General features: G+C 44.2%; 1 protein-coding gene across 1 annotated transcript in view; it reads right to left on the reverse strand.

Moving 5' to 3' along the window:
- The window catches only part of ACSS1 (acyl-CoA synthetase short-chain family member 1), a 193,018-nt gene that overhangs the window by 53,684 nt on the left and 122,474 nt on the right, over positions 1-16,860 (reverse strand). The window contains exons 4-13 of the mRNA XM_006902470.1: positions 13,028-13,203; positions 12,201-12,353; positions 10,548-10,695; positions 8,580-8,717; positions 7,409-7,501; positions 6,496-6,608; positions 5,894-6,020; positions 4,849-4,976; positions 4,660-4,723; positions 2,764-2,882 (exon numbers count right to left, since the gene is read on the reverse strand). Coding sequence (XP_006902532.1) covers positions 2,764-2,882; positions 4,660-4,723; positions 4,849-4,976; positions 5,894-6,020; positions 6,496-6,608; positions 7,409-7,501; positions 8,580-8,717; positions 10,548-10,695; positions 12,201-12,353; positions 13,028-13,203 — 1,259 coding nt within the window. The remainder of the gene's footprint in view (positions 1-2,763; positions 2,883-4,659; positions 4,724-4,848; positions 4,977-5,893; positions 6,021-6,495; positions 6,609-7,408; positions 7,502-8,579; positions 8,718-10,547; positions 10,696-12,200; positions 12,354-13,027; positions 13,204-16,860) is intronic.

Genomic DNA, 16,860 nt, shown 5'->3' on the forward strand with positions numbered 1-16,860 from the left:
ATACATATATATATATAACCAAACCAAGACTTTTCCAACAGTGTAAAAAGGAAGCCACAGCCTGGGGAAAAAATAGTTGGTAAGGACATGTCTGATAAGGGACTCATATCTAAAGTTAATAGACTATTTCGGTACTTCAACAAGAAAAAGGTAAACAACCCAATCACAAAATGGGTGCAGGACATGTATAGACACTCAACGAAAGAAGACATTCATATAGAAAACAAACACATAAAGACATGTTCTAAATTCCTGGCTCTCAGAGAGGTGCAAATAATAACAATAATAAGATATCTTCTCACCCCAATAACAATAGCAAAATTCAACAGAGCAGCAAACAACGAATGCTGGCAAGGTAGTAGAGAGATTGGAATCCTTTTTCACTGCTGGTGAGACTGTAAAATCATGCAACCACTATGGAAGGCATTATGGGGCTTTCTCAAAAAGTTGGAAATAGAAATGCTATTTGACTCAGCAATTCCACTACTAGGAATATACCCTAAAGAAACCAGAGCTGCCACTCAAACAGAAATAGGCACACCCATTTTCATTACTTCATTATTCACAATAGCAAAGAAAGGGAAGCAACTCAATTGCTCATCCACAAATGAATGGATAGAAAAACTATAGTATGTTCACACAATGGATACTACGCAGCACTGAAAACCAAGGAGCTCATAAAATACTACACAACATGGGTGACCCTGGAGAACATTAAGCTGAGTGAAAGATCTCAGTCACAAAAGGACACATACTATATAATGCCACTGTTATAAAACAGGACTGACATGGGGGTTAGGGGGAAACAAAGAAAAGAGGGGATAAATAATGAAAACTACACTGGAACAGATGAAGGAAAAAACTGTTTAAAAGCAATATATGATTAGGCATTATTTGTATGACAACAATCTAGAATAAGAGGTGCATGGCAAAGTAGACTAGCTGAGGGATAGTGGAGGAAGGAGGAAATTATGCAATAATAAATAGATAATTTTTAAGTGAAGTTGGGGGTAGGAAGGAAAATGTACAACAGTGAATCCAACTTTTCTGTGAACATTCATTAAAATCACAATAAAAATGAAAGTAATTTAGGATTTCAGGGATCATTTTAAAAAATAGAGAATTCTTATGCAAAAAAAAAAAAGGTGATTTGTATGTTAGGCTAAAAATAAAAATGGAGGTTGAAGCGCAACTCCAAAATCCTGTAACAGGATATTTTCCAAAACCTGAACTCAGAAAATCCTGTATCAGGACATTTTCTGAAACCAGAACTCAGAAAACCCTATGTCAGGATATTTTTATGAAACCAGACTCAGAAATCCTATGTCAGGACATTCCCCAGAAACAGTTTCCCAGGACCAGAAACTTTATGCACCTGGAGCGACCCCATATAAACCCCTTGAGCCCAACCCCCAGTGCTACTCTCCTTGTTGAGTAGCCCGGCACACAATAAACTCTGAGAAATGTTTCTACCTTGGCATGGTTCTTGGTATTGATCTGGAACTTTTCAATGTATATGCCCATACATATTTCTTTACATACCCTGTATCAATGTGACCTTATATGGAAAAGAGAACTTTGCAGATGTGGTCAAATTAGGGATCTCCAAGAGAACACTCTTGATTATGTGGTGAGCCCCACATCCAATGGCAAGTGTGCTTATAAGACACGGGAGAGAAGACCATGTAAACAGAGAGAGAAATTTTCCCTTTTAGAAACTTTAGGTAGGATTTTGAACTGCCAAAAGAACAAACAAATCTGTCTTGGAGGAAGTGCAACTAGGCTGCTCCTTAGAAGCAAGGATGAAATTTTGAAATTTTGAGGGGCAAGTCTTTGGGAAAAGGCATCATGCTGGGAAGGGTGAAGGGTCAGAGAAAGGGAGGAAGACCTTAAAAAAGATGAACTGACACAAGGGGTTAAAATATATCAGAGATAGTGAGGATGCTCAAGATTGGGTTAAAGTTCTTATCTGTTGTTCATGAGGCTACTATGAGTCATATTCAACTTGATGGCACCTAACAATAATAAAAGAGGCCATTGTCTTTGAAATTCCTTTCTATCAATCACAGAGCTGGACAATAACTAAGGAGGACAGAAGAATTGATGCCTTTGAGTTGTGGTGCTGGAGAGAGTATTAAACATACCATGGACCACCAAGAGAACAAATAAGTCTGTATTGTAGAGGGTGAAACCAAGTTTCTCCTTAGAGGCAAAGATTTTGAAGCTCCATCTCATGTACTTTGGGCATGGCCAGGAGGGATCGACCAGTCCTTAGAAAAAGACATCATGCTTGGAGGGGTAGAAGGACAGTGCAGGAGAGGAAGACTGTGGAGGAGATGGATTGACTGTGTAACTGGGGTAATGGGAGTAGATGTGTTTGAGTCAGTGAGAGTGGCTCAGGATAGGGCAGATTTCAGGGCTGGTGTACATAGGGTTGATATAAGTTGCAGGCAACTTAACAACAACAACGTAAGTTTTGGTAGCACTATGCTCATGTAAGACCACATTAATTATAACTGTAGGAAGAGGTGGTTGTCGTTAATGTATCATCAAATCAGAACTAACTCATTGCTGGCCCTTCGGAGGGTTTTAAAAGACAGTAAATCACATGAGAGGAGATTGTCCATGGAGCAACTGGTGGATTCAGATTGTGTGCTTTTGGGTTGACAGGGTAACTCCTCACCATAGACCACCAGAGCTCCCTGTAGGAAGAAGAGAAGAGACTTATGAGCACCATTGTCACTTGTGCTGGGAATTGCTCACCAGAATCTGATCAGGCACAGCGTACTTGGCAATCTTGGTGGCCACTGTTGACTTGAGCTCTTTCTCCACCACGTCTGAGTTAGCCACATCATCTTTCAACACAATGAAGGCAAAAGCAGCTGGAAGGAAAGTAATGGTTTTGAGTATGTTAGATTACATGCCATTTCCAAGGCAATGTGATGTATACACATCAGTTTCCAATCATAGATAGGTTTCCAATCATAGATAGGTGGTACTGCAGCAGCTATTTAGGTTAGCTGTAATCCTCAAGGTGACTTTTGATGGAAGGGCACTTCCATTTCCAGTCAAAGTGGATGTGAATCTCATGGCTCCACTGTATGTCCCTATCAGTTCGCCTGAGTCAAATGCAGAGTTCATGTGAGCCATCCTGACAGGCTGAGTGTAGCCCTAGACAGATGCTTAATTTCCTTAAGTGACTCCCTCCATTAGAGAGCCTCAAAAACAGGCTGTGGGAGATCTCCATGAGGAATAGGCTGACCACAGCCTCATGGGTCCAGCTGGCCAGCATGGCGGGCCCACTCCATGTGCTATCCAAACTCCATGTTTATCTTGGCAAAAGGGGTCATGTACACACAAAAAGTACTATCATGGCATAGAGGTTCAGTGAACCCTATGCTTAAGCATATTAATGTAAGCAGGTATTTAGGGTTAAATTCCTCCACTCACTCTGTATCCTCCAGTGTCCATGTGTGATAGGAATAGGTATAAGATTCTTTCTCTTACTTCATCTCCAATGTTCATGTATGATAGGGACTAGAGGTAAGATTGCTCCACTAACTCTACGTCGCCAATGCTCATGTGTGATGAGGACTAGGGGGTAACATTTCTCCACTCACTGTGCATCCCCATCATTCATATACGATGGGGACAATGGGTGAGATTCCTCCACTCATTCTGCATCCTCCAGCATTCATTTATGATAGGGACAATGGGTGAAGTTCCTCCACTCACTCTGTGTCCCCCAATGCTCATGCATTATGGAAACAGGTGTAAGGTTCTACCATTCATTCTGCACCCCCTGAACCTATGTGTCATGGGAATATGTGTAAAAGTCTTCCACTCACTCTGTTACCAGTGCTTATGTGTGAAAAGTGACTAGGGGTAAGATTCCCCAACTCACTTCGGGTCCCCAGTGTTCAATGTGTGATGAGGACTAGGGGGAAGGGTCTTTCACTCATTCTGCATCCCCCATTGCTCATGTGTGATGGAGACTCATTCTGCATCTCCAGTGTTACTATTATATGGGACTAAGGGTAAGATTCCTTCACTCATTCTGTGTCCCCAGTGTCCTTATGTGATGGGAATAGTTGTAAGATTGTTCCACTCAGTTTGTGTCCCCAGTGCTCACTCGTGATGGAGAATAAGGGTAAGATTCCTCCACTCTTTGTGTCCCCCAGATCCCATGTGTGATGGAGATGAAGGTTAAGATTCTTCCTCTCACTCTGGCTCTCCTGTGGTCATGTGTAATTGGGGATTAAGGGTAAGATTCTTTCTCTCACTGTGTTCCCTAGAGAGAATGTGTGATGGAAACAAAGGTTAATATTACTCTAGAAAGAGCCCCACTCAGCATACAGCCAATCTAAAAGCACATGCTAAGATGCACCACTTTCACAGGGCACTGGGCCCAATGTGTGTGAGGAGTAACAATGTCAAGGGCATGGGATACTTTATACAGAAATGCTGACAGTCCACAGGTATCAGACAGCAAGGGCACATGAAGATATTCTCTGCTTCCAAATCAGCTAGGGTTTTTTAGAGGTCAGGATTGATTCCACACATGCACTACCCAGCATCATCTCTGAACCTGGGGTCAGGAAACTCAACTTGGCTGCAGTGCATTTTCTCAGGGGCAGCAAAGGTGCCCTGGACACTCACCTTCACCCTTGATGTCATGAGGGATGCCAATGACAGCGGCTTCTGGAACTGATGGGTGGGTAGCCTACACATAGAGAACAAAGAGGATATACCAAAAAATGAAGTTGTCACTCAGGGATGCCAATTCCTGTTCCATGCCTCCCAGTGCAGAGGTATCCAGGTGACAGGATAGAAGCCAGTCTTGCTCACCATCGCATCCTCGATTTCTGCTGTTCCCACACGGTGCCCGCTGATGTTGATGACATCATCCACCCTTCCTGTAATCTGGTAGTAACCACTCTGGGTACGGTACACACCATCTCCAGAGAAGTAGTAGCCTGCAGTCCAGAAAGGTGAACTCAATGTCAGAGCTCTGGCTTTTGTTCTACCACGAGTGACTGTCAAAACCATGTCCTGGCTCTTCAGTTCAATTCTGGTCTGCTGGCCTCACTCTGCCCTAATGGAGACACTCCTTGCATAGTACTGTTTAGCTAGCTGTATTTTAATAAAAGAGCTCAAAGACAACAGTCTATCAATAGCAACAACATGACAAATGCATAGGAAACACAAGTACATAAAGAACCTTTTGGGAGATGGGAGAGCTGCCATAAAAGAGGCTTATTATAGAATTATAACTATATTGTTATAATTATGATGTTGTTGTTGTGTACCACAGAGATGGAACTGACCCATAGCCTGTCCTTCTGGTGGCTTTCCAGAGACAATTAATGGCATGGGAGGAGATTGCCCATCCTTCTCCCACTGAGCAGCTAGTCGTCTCAAACAGCATGCCTTCAGATTGCAGTGCAGTTTCTTGCCACTAGGCCACCAGAGCGCCTATAATTATGATATTATATTAATAATTATAGAATAGGCCTCTTTACAACTCAAGACTGAAAACACCAGTGGTCCCAAGACACAGGAGATGGTGTTCATAAGAACTGCCAATAGTCGCACGTAGTAAACCGAGAAAATTTGAAATACCCCAAAGGAACTCCCTGCTATATTAACAGTTCCCATGGTGGATTCTCTACTCTGTTTCTTGAGTGCTGGAGGTAGTGCATCCTTGAAGTGGAGTATTTCTGAATGAGAGAGATATAATGAGTATGCGACAGGGCAAATGCTGTGGGTGAGAAGACTCAAACTTCTGCCATGAAGAGCTCATCCTGAACCTCAAGACTTCATTCACAGTAATAAACATTCCTGAAGTGGTCCACAGTCTGTAGCGGTGCTAGGTCTGGCATGGTCCACTCACCAGGGTATGCTGTGAAGTAGGCATCCAAGAATCTAGCGTGGTTCCCGTAGATGGTCCTGGCCATGCCTGGCCATGCCTGCGAGAAGCACAGTGCACCAGAGATGCCATTGCCCTCCATAACGCTCCCCTGCAGAAAGGTAGGAGGTCTGGCGTGAGGAACACACAGGGGAGTACACTCTTTTTTTTCTTTATTTAAATTTTTATTTTATTTTATTACTTTGTGTGTGTGTGTGTGTGTGTGTGTGTGTGTGTGTGTGTGTGTACCATCAAATCAGATCTGACTGGAACAGGAGGAGATTGTTCCTCCTTTTCCAGCAGAGCATCTAGTGGATTTGAACTGTGCACCTCTGGGATTGCAGTACATCTTCTTGACACTAGGCCACCAGAGCTCGCTGTGAGTACACTCTTGCCCTGGACTAAATCCAACAAGTGACAATAATCCAAGGGGTAGGGAGGACCCCTGCTAGCCACAAAGCTGGAAGCTGATTTCGAACCCAGCCTCTTTGCACCAGTTTTGGGCTCACTTGGTGTGAGTGCAGCAGGCCTGGACACAGAGGGGTGGTGGGGTGTAGTAACCCTGAGTGGGTGGGTGAAACACAAACCTTGTCATCCATAATTACTGGTACAATGCCATAGAAAGGTCTCATGGCCATACAGGGGACAATCTCTGCACCCTCCTCCGAGGGCCGTGGCGCAATGCAGATGCCGCCTGTCTCTGCAAGAGAAAGGAGTCAGTGGACCTGGGGCCTGACAACTCACATAGTACACAGAGTGCTAGGGGAGGACAAAGTGGTAGAAACTTATAGACTTAAATACTCTAGGACTTTGGGTGTGGCAGACTGAGTCCCTGAGCTACAGAAAAGGGTTTAGGTGTAGAGCAGAAGAAGTCCGTGCACAGGGCTCTTGGCATCAGCACCTGGTGGACCTAGCCCACTGCTCCTCACATCTTGCTCTGGTCAAGTCCTGACTTAGTTGCAGAAGAAGCAGTACATCCATCCCCAGGGAAGACAGAAGAGGAGAAAGTCTAAGAGGTGCACAAGTATTGTCTTCCTGCCATTCCTAGGCTCACTTGTACGGACATATCTTTAGACTTAGAGGAGGGAGCTCTTCTAAGTGGGTGGGACATTCTCTACCCCATTGAACTCATGGTTTCTTAAATGGAGGCACCCTTACCCTCATATACTTTTATGTCAGGAAGTGGTCCCTACAGCTAAGAGTAAGGGCTTAAACTGAGCTTGACTCCATGTAAGACCCTGAGCAACACTGTGCATGCACTCCCTCACTTAACGCTCCCCAGGAAATGGGAAGGGGACAGCTCCATTTTGAATAAAGAGATTAGGCATCTGCCCTACTGTGGGTGTAATTCATTTCTCCAAATGCCTGCACAGTTTTAGGACTGAGATGGAACTTGACTGCAATCCAGGAACTCTGTGCCACTCATGCATCAGCTCCAGCATCCTCCTTAGTACATGTCCAGTGACCCCATGACATCACTGCATTGCTGACATGGCTCACCTGTCTGCCACCAGGTGTCGACCAATGTGCATCTACTGTCCCCCACCACCTTGTGCAGCCACTCCCAGGCCTCGTGGTTGATTGGTTCTCCCACTGAAACCACAGCGTGAAAAGAAAAAGCATTAGTAGAATTTAGAATAAGATGAAAAAAAAGGACAGACTGGTGAGAGGAGCAAAACTCATTATTTGTCTGAAGGACATAAGACAAATGTATCATCCAGGATGTGAGATCTATTGTAATAATCACATTAGAGAATCAGAACTCAAAATGTTGACAAGAGTGTTCACGCACACTATGGGAAGTGATCTAGTGTGGTATTTTGGGGGGAAAATATGGATAAAAAAGGGTTCACTAGAAGCAGGAGTGTCATCCACTTCCTAAATAACATGCTTCTGGAAACCCTATGAACTTTGATAAATGTCAATTGTTGTAGAGGGGCTTCAAGTCTTTTGTTCGTAGGGTTACTATGAGTTGTGCTCGACTTGAAGGCAATCAACAACAACATAAAACAATTTCATGAAATCCCTTACAGTCACTATAAATTATTTGAGCCCTAATTTCCTGAGTTCTCAACTGCTTGCTATGCACCTGAGAGCCGAACAGTGACTAAGGATGATGGAAGAAGAATCATTGTATTTGGGTTGTGTTGCTGGAGAAGAGTATTGAACATCCTATGGACTGCCAAGAGAACAAACAGGTCTGTCCTGGAAATGGTGAACCCAGGTTGTTCTTTTGAGGCAAAGCGTTTGAAGCTCCATCTGACATACTTTGGATAAGCTTCCAGGAGGGACTAGTCCTTGGAGTTGGACAGGATACTTGGAAAGGTGGAGGGACAGTGTGGAAGAGGAAGATCTCAGATGAGATGGACTGACACAATGACTACAGCGCTATAGGGGCAGGTATGTTAGAGGTAGTGAGACTGGCACAAGATAGGGCTGGGTTCAGGGCTATTGTTCATAGGGTCGCTATGAGTCACAGTCAACTTGATGGAACATAATAACAAACAATAATTTACTGAGTTTGTACATATAGAGTGATGTCAACTCCAGGGATTTGTGAGATGAGGAAGAGAGCCCAGCACAGCTCTCACCATAAAGACAGCTTGGAAGTGTGCTCTTCTCCTGTTATATCTCAGCCTTATCACTGCCATGGGCCACAGGACAAGCTCACCTGAGCCCAGGGTCCGTAGGGAAGAGAGATCATACTTCTTGACCCAGGCATCACCATACTTTAGCAACAGCCGCACAGCTGTTGGGGCACAGTAGAACTGGCTGATCTGCAGTCTCTGCACTGTCTCCCAGTACCGACCTACAGAAAGGTCCAGTGTGTGCAGTCAAGTAAAGTCCTTTGGACACAAAAACCCAAGCCCATTACAGATAATCCAGCAGATCCCATGTGCTCATAGAAAGTGTGTGCAAGTGTTCACCAGAAGATGAGTAAGTGCTGTACCCATCAAGCTCAGCTAAGCGCTCTCTGCACCCAGTTAACCACCAATACATTTCTATCAGACATTTGTATCTCCACATGAAGACTTGGGTCAAAGGGACATACCAGAAATTTTAAGATTACTTGCAGCTGACAAACAATTTTTATTCAGCTGTATTTAAATGGTCCCTACTATGGTGATTGGTGCTTCCCAGAAGAACCTAGTATTCGCTATATACCCAACTACTGAAGATGAGAGTAGCCTCAAGTGCTTAAGGCAGTGAGCCTGATCATGGCAAAGACTAGCCATAACCCCCCGGGAGCTGATTCTCTCTCAAGAGCTGACCATGACACAGCCCTATTCTGTGATCAGCTCTGTCCATCTCTGCAGAGGTGATCCTGACATGTCCCAATGCTCCTTCTCTGCAGAACTGATCTTGACACATCCACCTGCCATTTTTATTTCTGGCCCCCTCTTCAGAGATGATGTTGACATGTCTTCATGCTATCATTAGTTCTGTCCATCTCTGCAGAGCTGACCCTGACACATCCCTATACCATCATCAGTTCTTTCTCCCTCTTCAGAGTTGCCCCTGACAAGTCTCTGTGCCTTTTGTCCCTCTCTGCAGAATCGACCATGGCATGTCACCAGTCCATCCATTTCTTCAGAGCTGACCCTGACACCTCCCTCTACCACCATCAGTTCTATCTCTTTCTGCAGAGCTGAGCCTGACACATCTGTATGCTGTCATTTTCTGTCCGTATCTGCAGAGCTGACCCTGACAGTCCCTATGTTGTCAGAGGTTCTATGACAGCTCACTGTAGAGCTGACCATGACAGCTCATTTATGTCCCTTTCTTTAAAGCTGGACCTGACCCATCCCTATGCTGTCATCAATTTTGTCCCTCTCTGCAGAGTTGAGCCTGACATGCCCATATGCCTTCATCAGTACTGTCCCTTTCTATAGTCCTGACCCTGACATGTTGTTATGCTGTTGTAGGCTCTGTCCTTCTCTGCAGAGCTGATTCTGACAAGTCCCTATGCTTCCCTAAGTTCTGCCCTGCTCTTCAGAGAAGTAAGAGAAAGTGGTAGGGAGTTTGGTGCACACAAATGTAATGCTTAAATAATTGCCTCTTGCTAGAGGAGCCACTGTGTCAGTATGGTTCCTTTCAGATACTATAAAGATCATGAGACACTGCTCTGGGGAGACAAAAGATGCTAAGATACAGCTATTGCTCTCAAGGTCCTCAAATCAATCACATCTTACTGAGAGCCACCAGCCCATCCCTTAGCTTTATTCAACTATACTCATAGGACAGCCCTTTTGGCAAAGGTTAGGGTTGGCGGTTCTTCCATAATCAGGGAGATGGAAGCATCCAATAGCTAACCAAGCTTGAAAAAAGGACTGGATGGCCAAGTAGTTGTAGAAGTGAGAGGGCAATGCTAAATTGACTGTCCGAGAAGACAAAATAAGTCAAAAGGGCGGGGATGCTGGACAAGGATTTGCAGATGGCTTCCAGTGCTACCAGATTCCTGTCTCCTACCTGTCTGACCTTGCAGAAGGGGCTGGCCAGCTTTAGGTTCACCTGCTCAAGGAGTTACACAATTACATTCTGTCAGAAGTGGAGGCCTCCACCTTTCAAAACCCTACCTCAGCCTTCAAGCTCCCTCCCTGATCCAACAGGGGATCCCAGACAAGGCCCCAGTTCTCACCGGCATCAGGGTAAACTGGGGTGCTCTCAAAAAGGACGCTGGTGGCTCCATTGCAAAGTGGTCCATATACCACATAGCTATGTCCTGTGATCCAGCCAATGTCAGCCACACATCCAAAGACGTCCCCTGGCTTGTAGTCAAACACAAGCTGCAGACAGAACGAGGGCCATCAGAAGCATGCCATCACTCTCCTACACTGCCAGGGAAGAGTGTATGGGTGCCACATTTTATAAATGTAGCCACTTAGAAGCCCACCCAAGGTGGAGGTCACTGACAGCCAAATAAGATGTATGTTGACAATCAGGGATTAAGACTATTCTTGAAAGGCAAAATGACTTAGGTTTGGGGTAGTATGGAGAGGCCTCTCAAGAACCTTCAGGAAGGTAGGGACACTCTTAAAGCAGCAGGGGATACACTATGTATCACAGTGTAGCTGCATATAGCCTTGCTGTACATATAAGCTATGGGTATATTTTCTGCATTTAGTGGTATCAAAATTTTAAACTATTTTGAAGATCTGCAAAAAGTAAAATCTCAAAATACTAAGAAATACATTGACGTCAGAAGCTTATACAACCACAGAAAAGAGACCACACATCACCAGTCTTGTCAAGGAGCCAACTTGAATCTGAATCCACTTTAGACCCCACCATCATTTTGCAGTGGACAAAGAGAGCAGAGGACAATCATCAACATTTAAGACCTAGATTCTACAGAAAACTCAAGAAAATGAAAGACATAGAAGGGAATTTTTAATTTTAAATAATTAGAAGACATACTGAACTTTTCATAAAGGCAGAGCAAACTCTGGTGTCTAGGGATGCACATGTGGATGGCACACTCCAGGAAAGCACAGAAGCAATGGCTGTTAGGACTTCCCCACAAGTGCTCGGGAGCTTTAAGCAGGGCACATGCAAGGGGCATCTTGTGTGGCTTCTTCGTCAGAGTGGCATTTGCTTTCCAATGACTAAGTCATCATTTGACTTGGGTAGTTTCCTCTATCTGTGCTATATTTTACAATAAAACAATAGATGCATTTTTGTCATATATACTGTCACAGAGAAGTTCAGATCCTCCAGAAGTATTTTCAGGATGTAGCAGTGGCCAGTATGCTGCAGAGCTGTGCCTCACAGAGGGAAAGGAAGGGTCTGCCTGCCTAGGAAGAACTAATTTTTGTTAGAGATGGAATGTGCTGAGTCAGGGTTTTTATATCTCAAAGCACCATGGCATACAGAAACTGAAAAGGATTTCTAATCATCCCAAGCCTAATTCCACGGATGAAAGTGTGCTCTCCCTGTGGTTCCTAGAGGAGAATAGGCCAATCTTTCCCTAAAGTACCTAGCAGCACCCAAAGCCCCAGCCCATCTCCATCTCACAGTATTCCAAGTTCTGTCAATTCCCAGGTGCCCTTTCAAACTTAATATATTCCTGAAGAAACTCACAGCCCCTAACGTTCTCTTCCACAGAGAAAAACAAGCTCATTCCTCATATCTTCCTCTGGCTTCAGAGGCTGCTCACAAACACTAAGAAAGTATAGACACTCACACTTTTGTGTCAGAACAAGCTCCAGCCCTAAGTCCAGAGTCCTTACAAGTGCTGCCTCTGCCCCTTGCCCTCAGAGATGATAAACTTGCCCGCACAAAGGCCATGCACCTTATGAGTCAGTGCTGCGTAGAGCAGGTAGCCTGCCTGGGTGTGGACAAGCCCCTTGGGTGTTCCTGTGCTCCCTGAAGTATACAGCAGGAAAAGCATATCTTCGCTGTTCATGCTTTCTGGGGCACACTCAGGATTCTCCTTGGCCATTTCCTGTGCAGAAGAAGATACAGCAGCTTGTCAGGGCTTTGAACCACCCCAGGGCACACTTCCTGTCAGCACTTCTGGACCCAGCAGAATTAATCTGAATACAACCACTCTAGTATGCCAACCCAAAGGCATGTGGTTAAAATCCATCAGTTACTCCATGGGAGAAAGACAGGCAAACTCCTCCCACGTGATATAACATCTCTGAAAACCCAGTGGAGGTCAGGTATGGGTCAGTTTTGACTCAATAGCACATAACAACAATACAAGCAAGCATGCACACAAGAAGCTCTGGTGGCCCAGGAACTGTGCTGCTAATCCAAAGGCTTGCCATTTGAATCTGCCAGCTGTTCCTTGAGAGAAAGATGGGCAAACTCTTTCTGTGATTTACACTCTCTGAAAACCCACTGGACTCGAGGGTCAGCTAGAATTTTGACCTGTGAACATATAACAACTAAAAAGCATGCCTAAGTCCAATCCAAAGGTACACAAGACTCTCACATAAGGGCAGATCCATTCCAAATAGCATGTATGTAGCAGTTGAGTTTTACCTTCCCATCCAAGAAGTCATCCACTAATGACCGTAGGGAACCCAGACACCTCTGGGGACCCAGCTTAAGAACTGGTAAGCCTCAGACTCAGGAAACCCATATCAGGCTTCACCATGTGGGTAAACCTACCTGCTCCAGGACAACATCCAGCTTCCCCATGCTGACTTTCTTGTCTGTCCTGTGGGCCACAAGAACACATCTCACAGTGGGACAGAGCTTCACAGCTTCATCCACAATTTTCTTCAGCTCTAGTACACGGCCACCCCGGAGCCCCTGGTTCACAGTGATAACAACCTTGCACTTGGCTGTAGAGACAGTATGAACACTGGTCAGTTTCCTTCCCACTTGACCTATGTGACTGTATTTAAGCTACATATTTCAAGTCTGGAAGTAGAACAAACTTCAATCCTGACTATAAGTCAATAAAAACACATTGGCCTGTCATTTTGCATCTGATGTGTAGGGTGCAAGCACCAGGCTGGTTCCAGGACCAGAGGAACTACAGAGTGTTTTTGGATGTCTATAATTTATCATTACAGTAATCAATCATTTATTTTGTGTTAAAGTAATTATTGTATTAAGGAGAGAGATTTAGAATGGGATACAAGCCTCACCCTACGAGAGGCACATATAAGCTCATGTGGACTCCTCCCCTAGGACACAGCATCTAAACACAGTTCTCATAGAGCTACGCCACAACTGACAGTTGACAAGATCCTGGCCCATTGCTCACTAGTCTCTACAACACAAGCCTGCATCACCTACAGGTGCCATCTATTTGTATTGCAACTAAAAATCCTGGCCTAGGGCTCACCAGTTTGTGCAAAACCAGCCTACATACCTATCCCTTGCTCTGTTCTGACGACTGCCTCCTGGTCCAAGTATAACTTTCACATTAGAACGATCAAGTGTTCTGGGATTCCCATTCTTCTCGGAGTCAGCCACAGTTTGTTATGATCTACACAGTCAAATGCCTTTGCATAGTCAATGAAGCACAGATAGACATTCCTCTGGTATTCCCTGCTTTCAGCCAAGATCCATCTAACATCAGCTACAATATCTCTAGTACCACGACCCCTTCTGAAACTAGCCTGGACTTCTGGTAGTTCTCTGTTGATGTGCTGTTCCAGTCGTTTTTGGATAATTTTCAGTAAAATCTTGCTTGCATGTGAAATCAGTGAAATTGTTCTGTAGTTTCCACATTCAGTTGGGTCGCCTTTCTTTGGGATAGGAACAAATATCGATCTCTTCCAGTCAGTTGGCCAAGTGGTCGTTCTCCAGATTTCTTGGCACAACTTGGTGAGCACGTCCAGGGCAGCATCTGTTAACTGAAATATATCAATTGGTATACCATCTATTCCTGGAGCCTTATTTTTGGCCATGTCCTTCAAAGCAGCCTGGACTTCTTCTTTCATCACCATAGGCTCTTGCTCACTTGAACACTGCATGGTTCAAAATTGGGAAGGGCGTACGCCAGGGATGCATCCTATCTCCATACCTCTTCAACCTATATGCAGAACAGATTATCCGGGAGGCTGGGCTCTATGAGGAGAAATGTGGGGTCAGGATTGGTGGACGATTTATCAACAATCTGCGTTATGCGGATGACACAACCCTGCTTGCTGAAACTGAGGAGGACCTGAAGCACCTGCTGCAGAGTGTCAAGGACTGCAGCCTGCAATATGGATTGAGGCTCAATGTCAAGAAGACAAAGATTCTCACCACTGGACAAATCGGCAGCATCAGGATGGATGGTGAAGAGATTGAGATTGTACACAGCTTTAGTTTGCTTGGCTCCATAGTCAACAGTCTTGGCACCAGCAGCCAGGAAATGAAAAGGCGCATTGCCATGGGAAAGTCTGCTGTTAGGGACCTCTCCAAAGTGCTGAAGAGCAGTGGTGTCTCTCTGGAGACTAAGGTGCGTCTGATACAGGCCATAGTCTTCGCAATCACCTGTTATGCATCAGAGAGTTGGACAATGACCAAGGAGGATAGAAGGAGAACTGATGCCTTTGAGCTGTGGTGCTGGAGAAGAGTACTGAGAATACCATGGACTGCTAGGAAAACAAATAGATTTGTCCTGGAGAGGGTTAAACCGGGTGGCTCCTTGGAGGCAAGGATTCTGAGGCTCCATCTAACTTACTTCGGACATGTAGTGAGGAGAGCCCGGTCCTTGGAGAGGGACATCATGCTTGGGAGCGTGGAGGGACGGCGCAGGAGAGGAAGGCCCTCTATGAGGTGGATTGATTCAGTGACTGGAATAATTGGGATGGGAGTGTCAGAGACAGTGCGATTGGCACAGGACAGAGCAGAGTTTAGGGCTGTTGTACATAGGGTCGCTATGAGTCGCAGGCGACTCGACGGCACATAAGAACAAAACAACAACAACATACCTATGGTCATGTGAGTCATCCTTGTGACAGGTCTGAGACTCTGGAAGACCTTCTGGTGAGTCACTGAACCCAAAGGTCATAGAGAAATTGGAGAACTGAGGCACTGATGGAGCTGTTAATGTTAGAAATGATAGATTTCTTTATTGTTAAATTTTTATTTTCTATTGGTTTACATACAAAAATTTGCATACATTGTGTATCATTCTCCTTCATTCACTGTGAATTTTGCATTCATTGAGTTTCCTACAAACATTTAAATTTTTTTTAAATTTCTTACAATTAATTTATTTTACATTGGGGAACCAAATACTACATAAGACCATTACTGGAGAAATAAATAGTTAGAAAAAACGTTTATGAAAATCAAAGGGGGAGCAGAGGAGTGGGTATGGACAGGGAGGTAAGCATAGAGTTGTACATTGTGTTGTATTTCCTTTTTAAAATTTTTGACTGATGTGAATTTTTGAATTAAATTTAATGAGAGTTTACAGAGACTAATGATTTCCATTCATTCATTGTTGCACTTTTCCCCCGGCCCAACATCGCTCCCCCTCAGTTCACTCTTCTCTTTGAAAAGTAAAAGAAAAATTCTTTCATTGTTATGTAGTTCCCCTACCCCAAGTCCAGTCCACTATGCAGCCTTTGTTTTGAAAAGTGAAAGAAAAATTCTTTCATTGTTAGACAATCCCTCCCCCTAAGTCCACTCCTCTATGCAGCATTCGTTCTGGACTCCTGTCATGACAATTATATCTAATCATATTTCCCTTTTAAATAGTTCTGTCCCTCATCTGTTTCAATGCAGTATACATTATCGAACCCATCTTTCTCAATCTCCCCTCAACCCTGATGTCAGTCCCATTTTACAACAGTGGCACTATGCACTCTGTGTCCTTTTGTGACCGAAATATTTAATTCCGCATAATGTCCTCCAGGATCATCCATTTTGTATAATATTTCATGAGTTCCTTGTTTTTCAATGCAGCAGAGTATTCCATTGTGTGAATATACCACATCTTCTCTATCCATTCATTTGTTGATGGGCACTTGGGTTTTTTCCAGCTCTTTGCTAGTGTGAACAAAGCTGCAATTAACATAGGTGTGTATATATCTGCTTGGGTGGCGGTTATGGTTTCTGTGGGATATATTCCCAGTAGTGGATTTGCTGGGTCAAATGGTATTTCTATTTGCAACTTTTTGAGAAAGCGCCATACAGCCTTCCATACATAGTTGTTGCACCATTTTACATTCCTACCAACAGGGAATAAAAGATCCAGTTTCTCCAAACCTCATCAGTATTTGTTGTTTGCTGTTCTGTTAAATTTTGCTATTCTTACTGGGGTGAGATGATATCTCATAGTTGTTTTGATTTGCATCTCTCTTAGAACTAGGGATTTCGAACATTTCTTCCCGTGCTTGTTAGCCATCTGAATGTCGTCTTTGGTGAAGTGTCTGTTCATATCCTGTACCCATTTTTCTATTGGATTATCTACCTTTATCTTGTTGTGTTGCTAAAGTACTTTATAGATTCTGGATATAAGTCCCTTATCTGATATGTCATTACCAAATGCT

Source organism: Elephantulus edwardii, unplaced genomic scaffold, assembly GCF_000299155.1.
Source record: "Elephantulus edwardii isolate Elephantulus edwardi_28Jun2011 unplaced genomic scaffold, EleEdw1.0 scaffold00417, whole genome shotgun sequence".
NCBI lineage: Eukaryota > Metazoa > Chordata > Mammalia > Macroscelidea > Macroscelididae > Elephantulus > Elephantulus edwardii.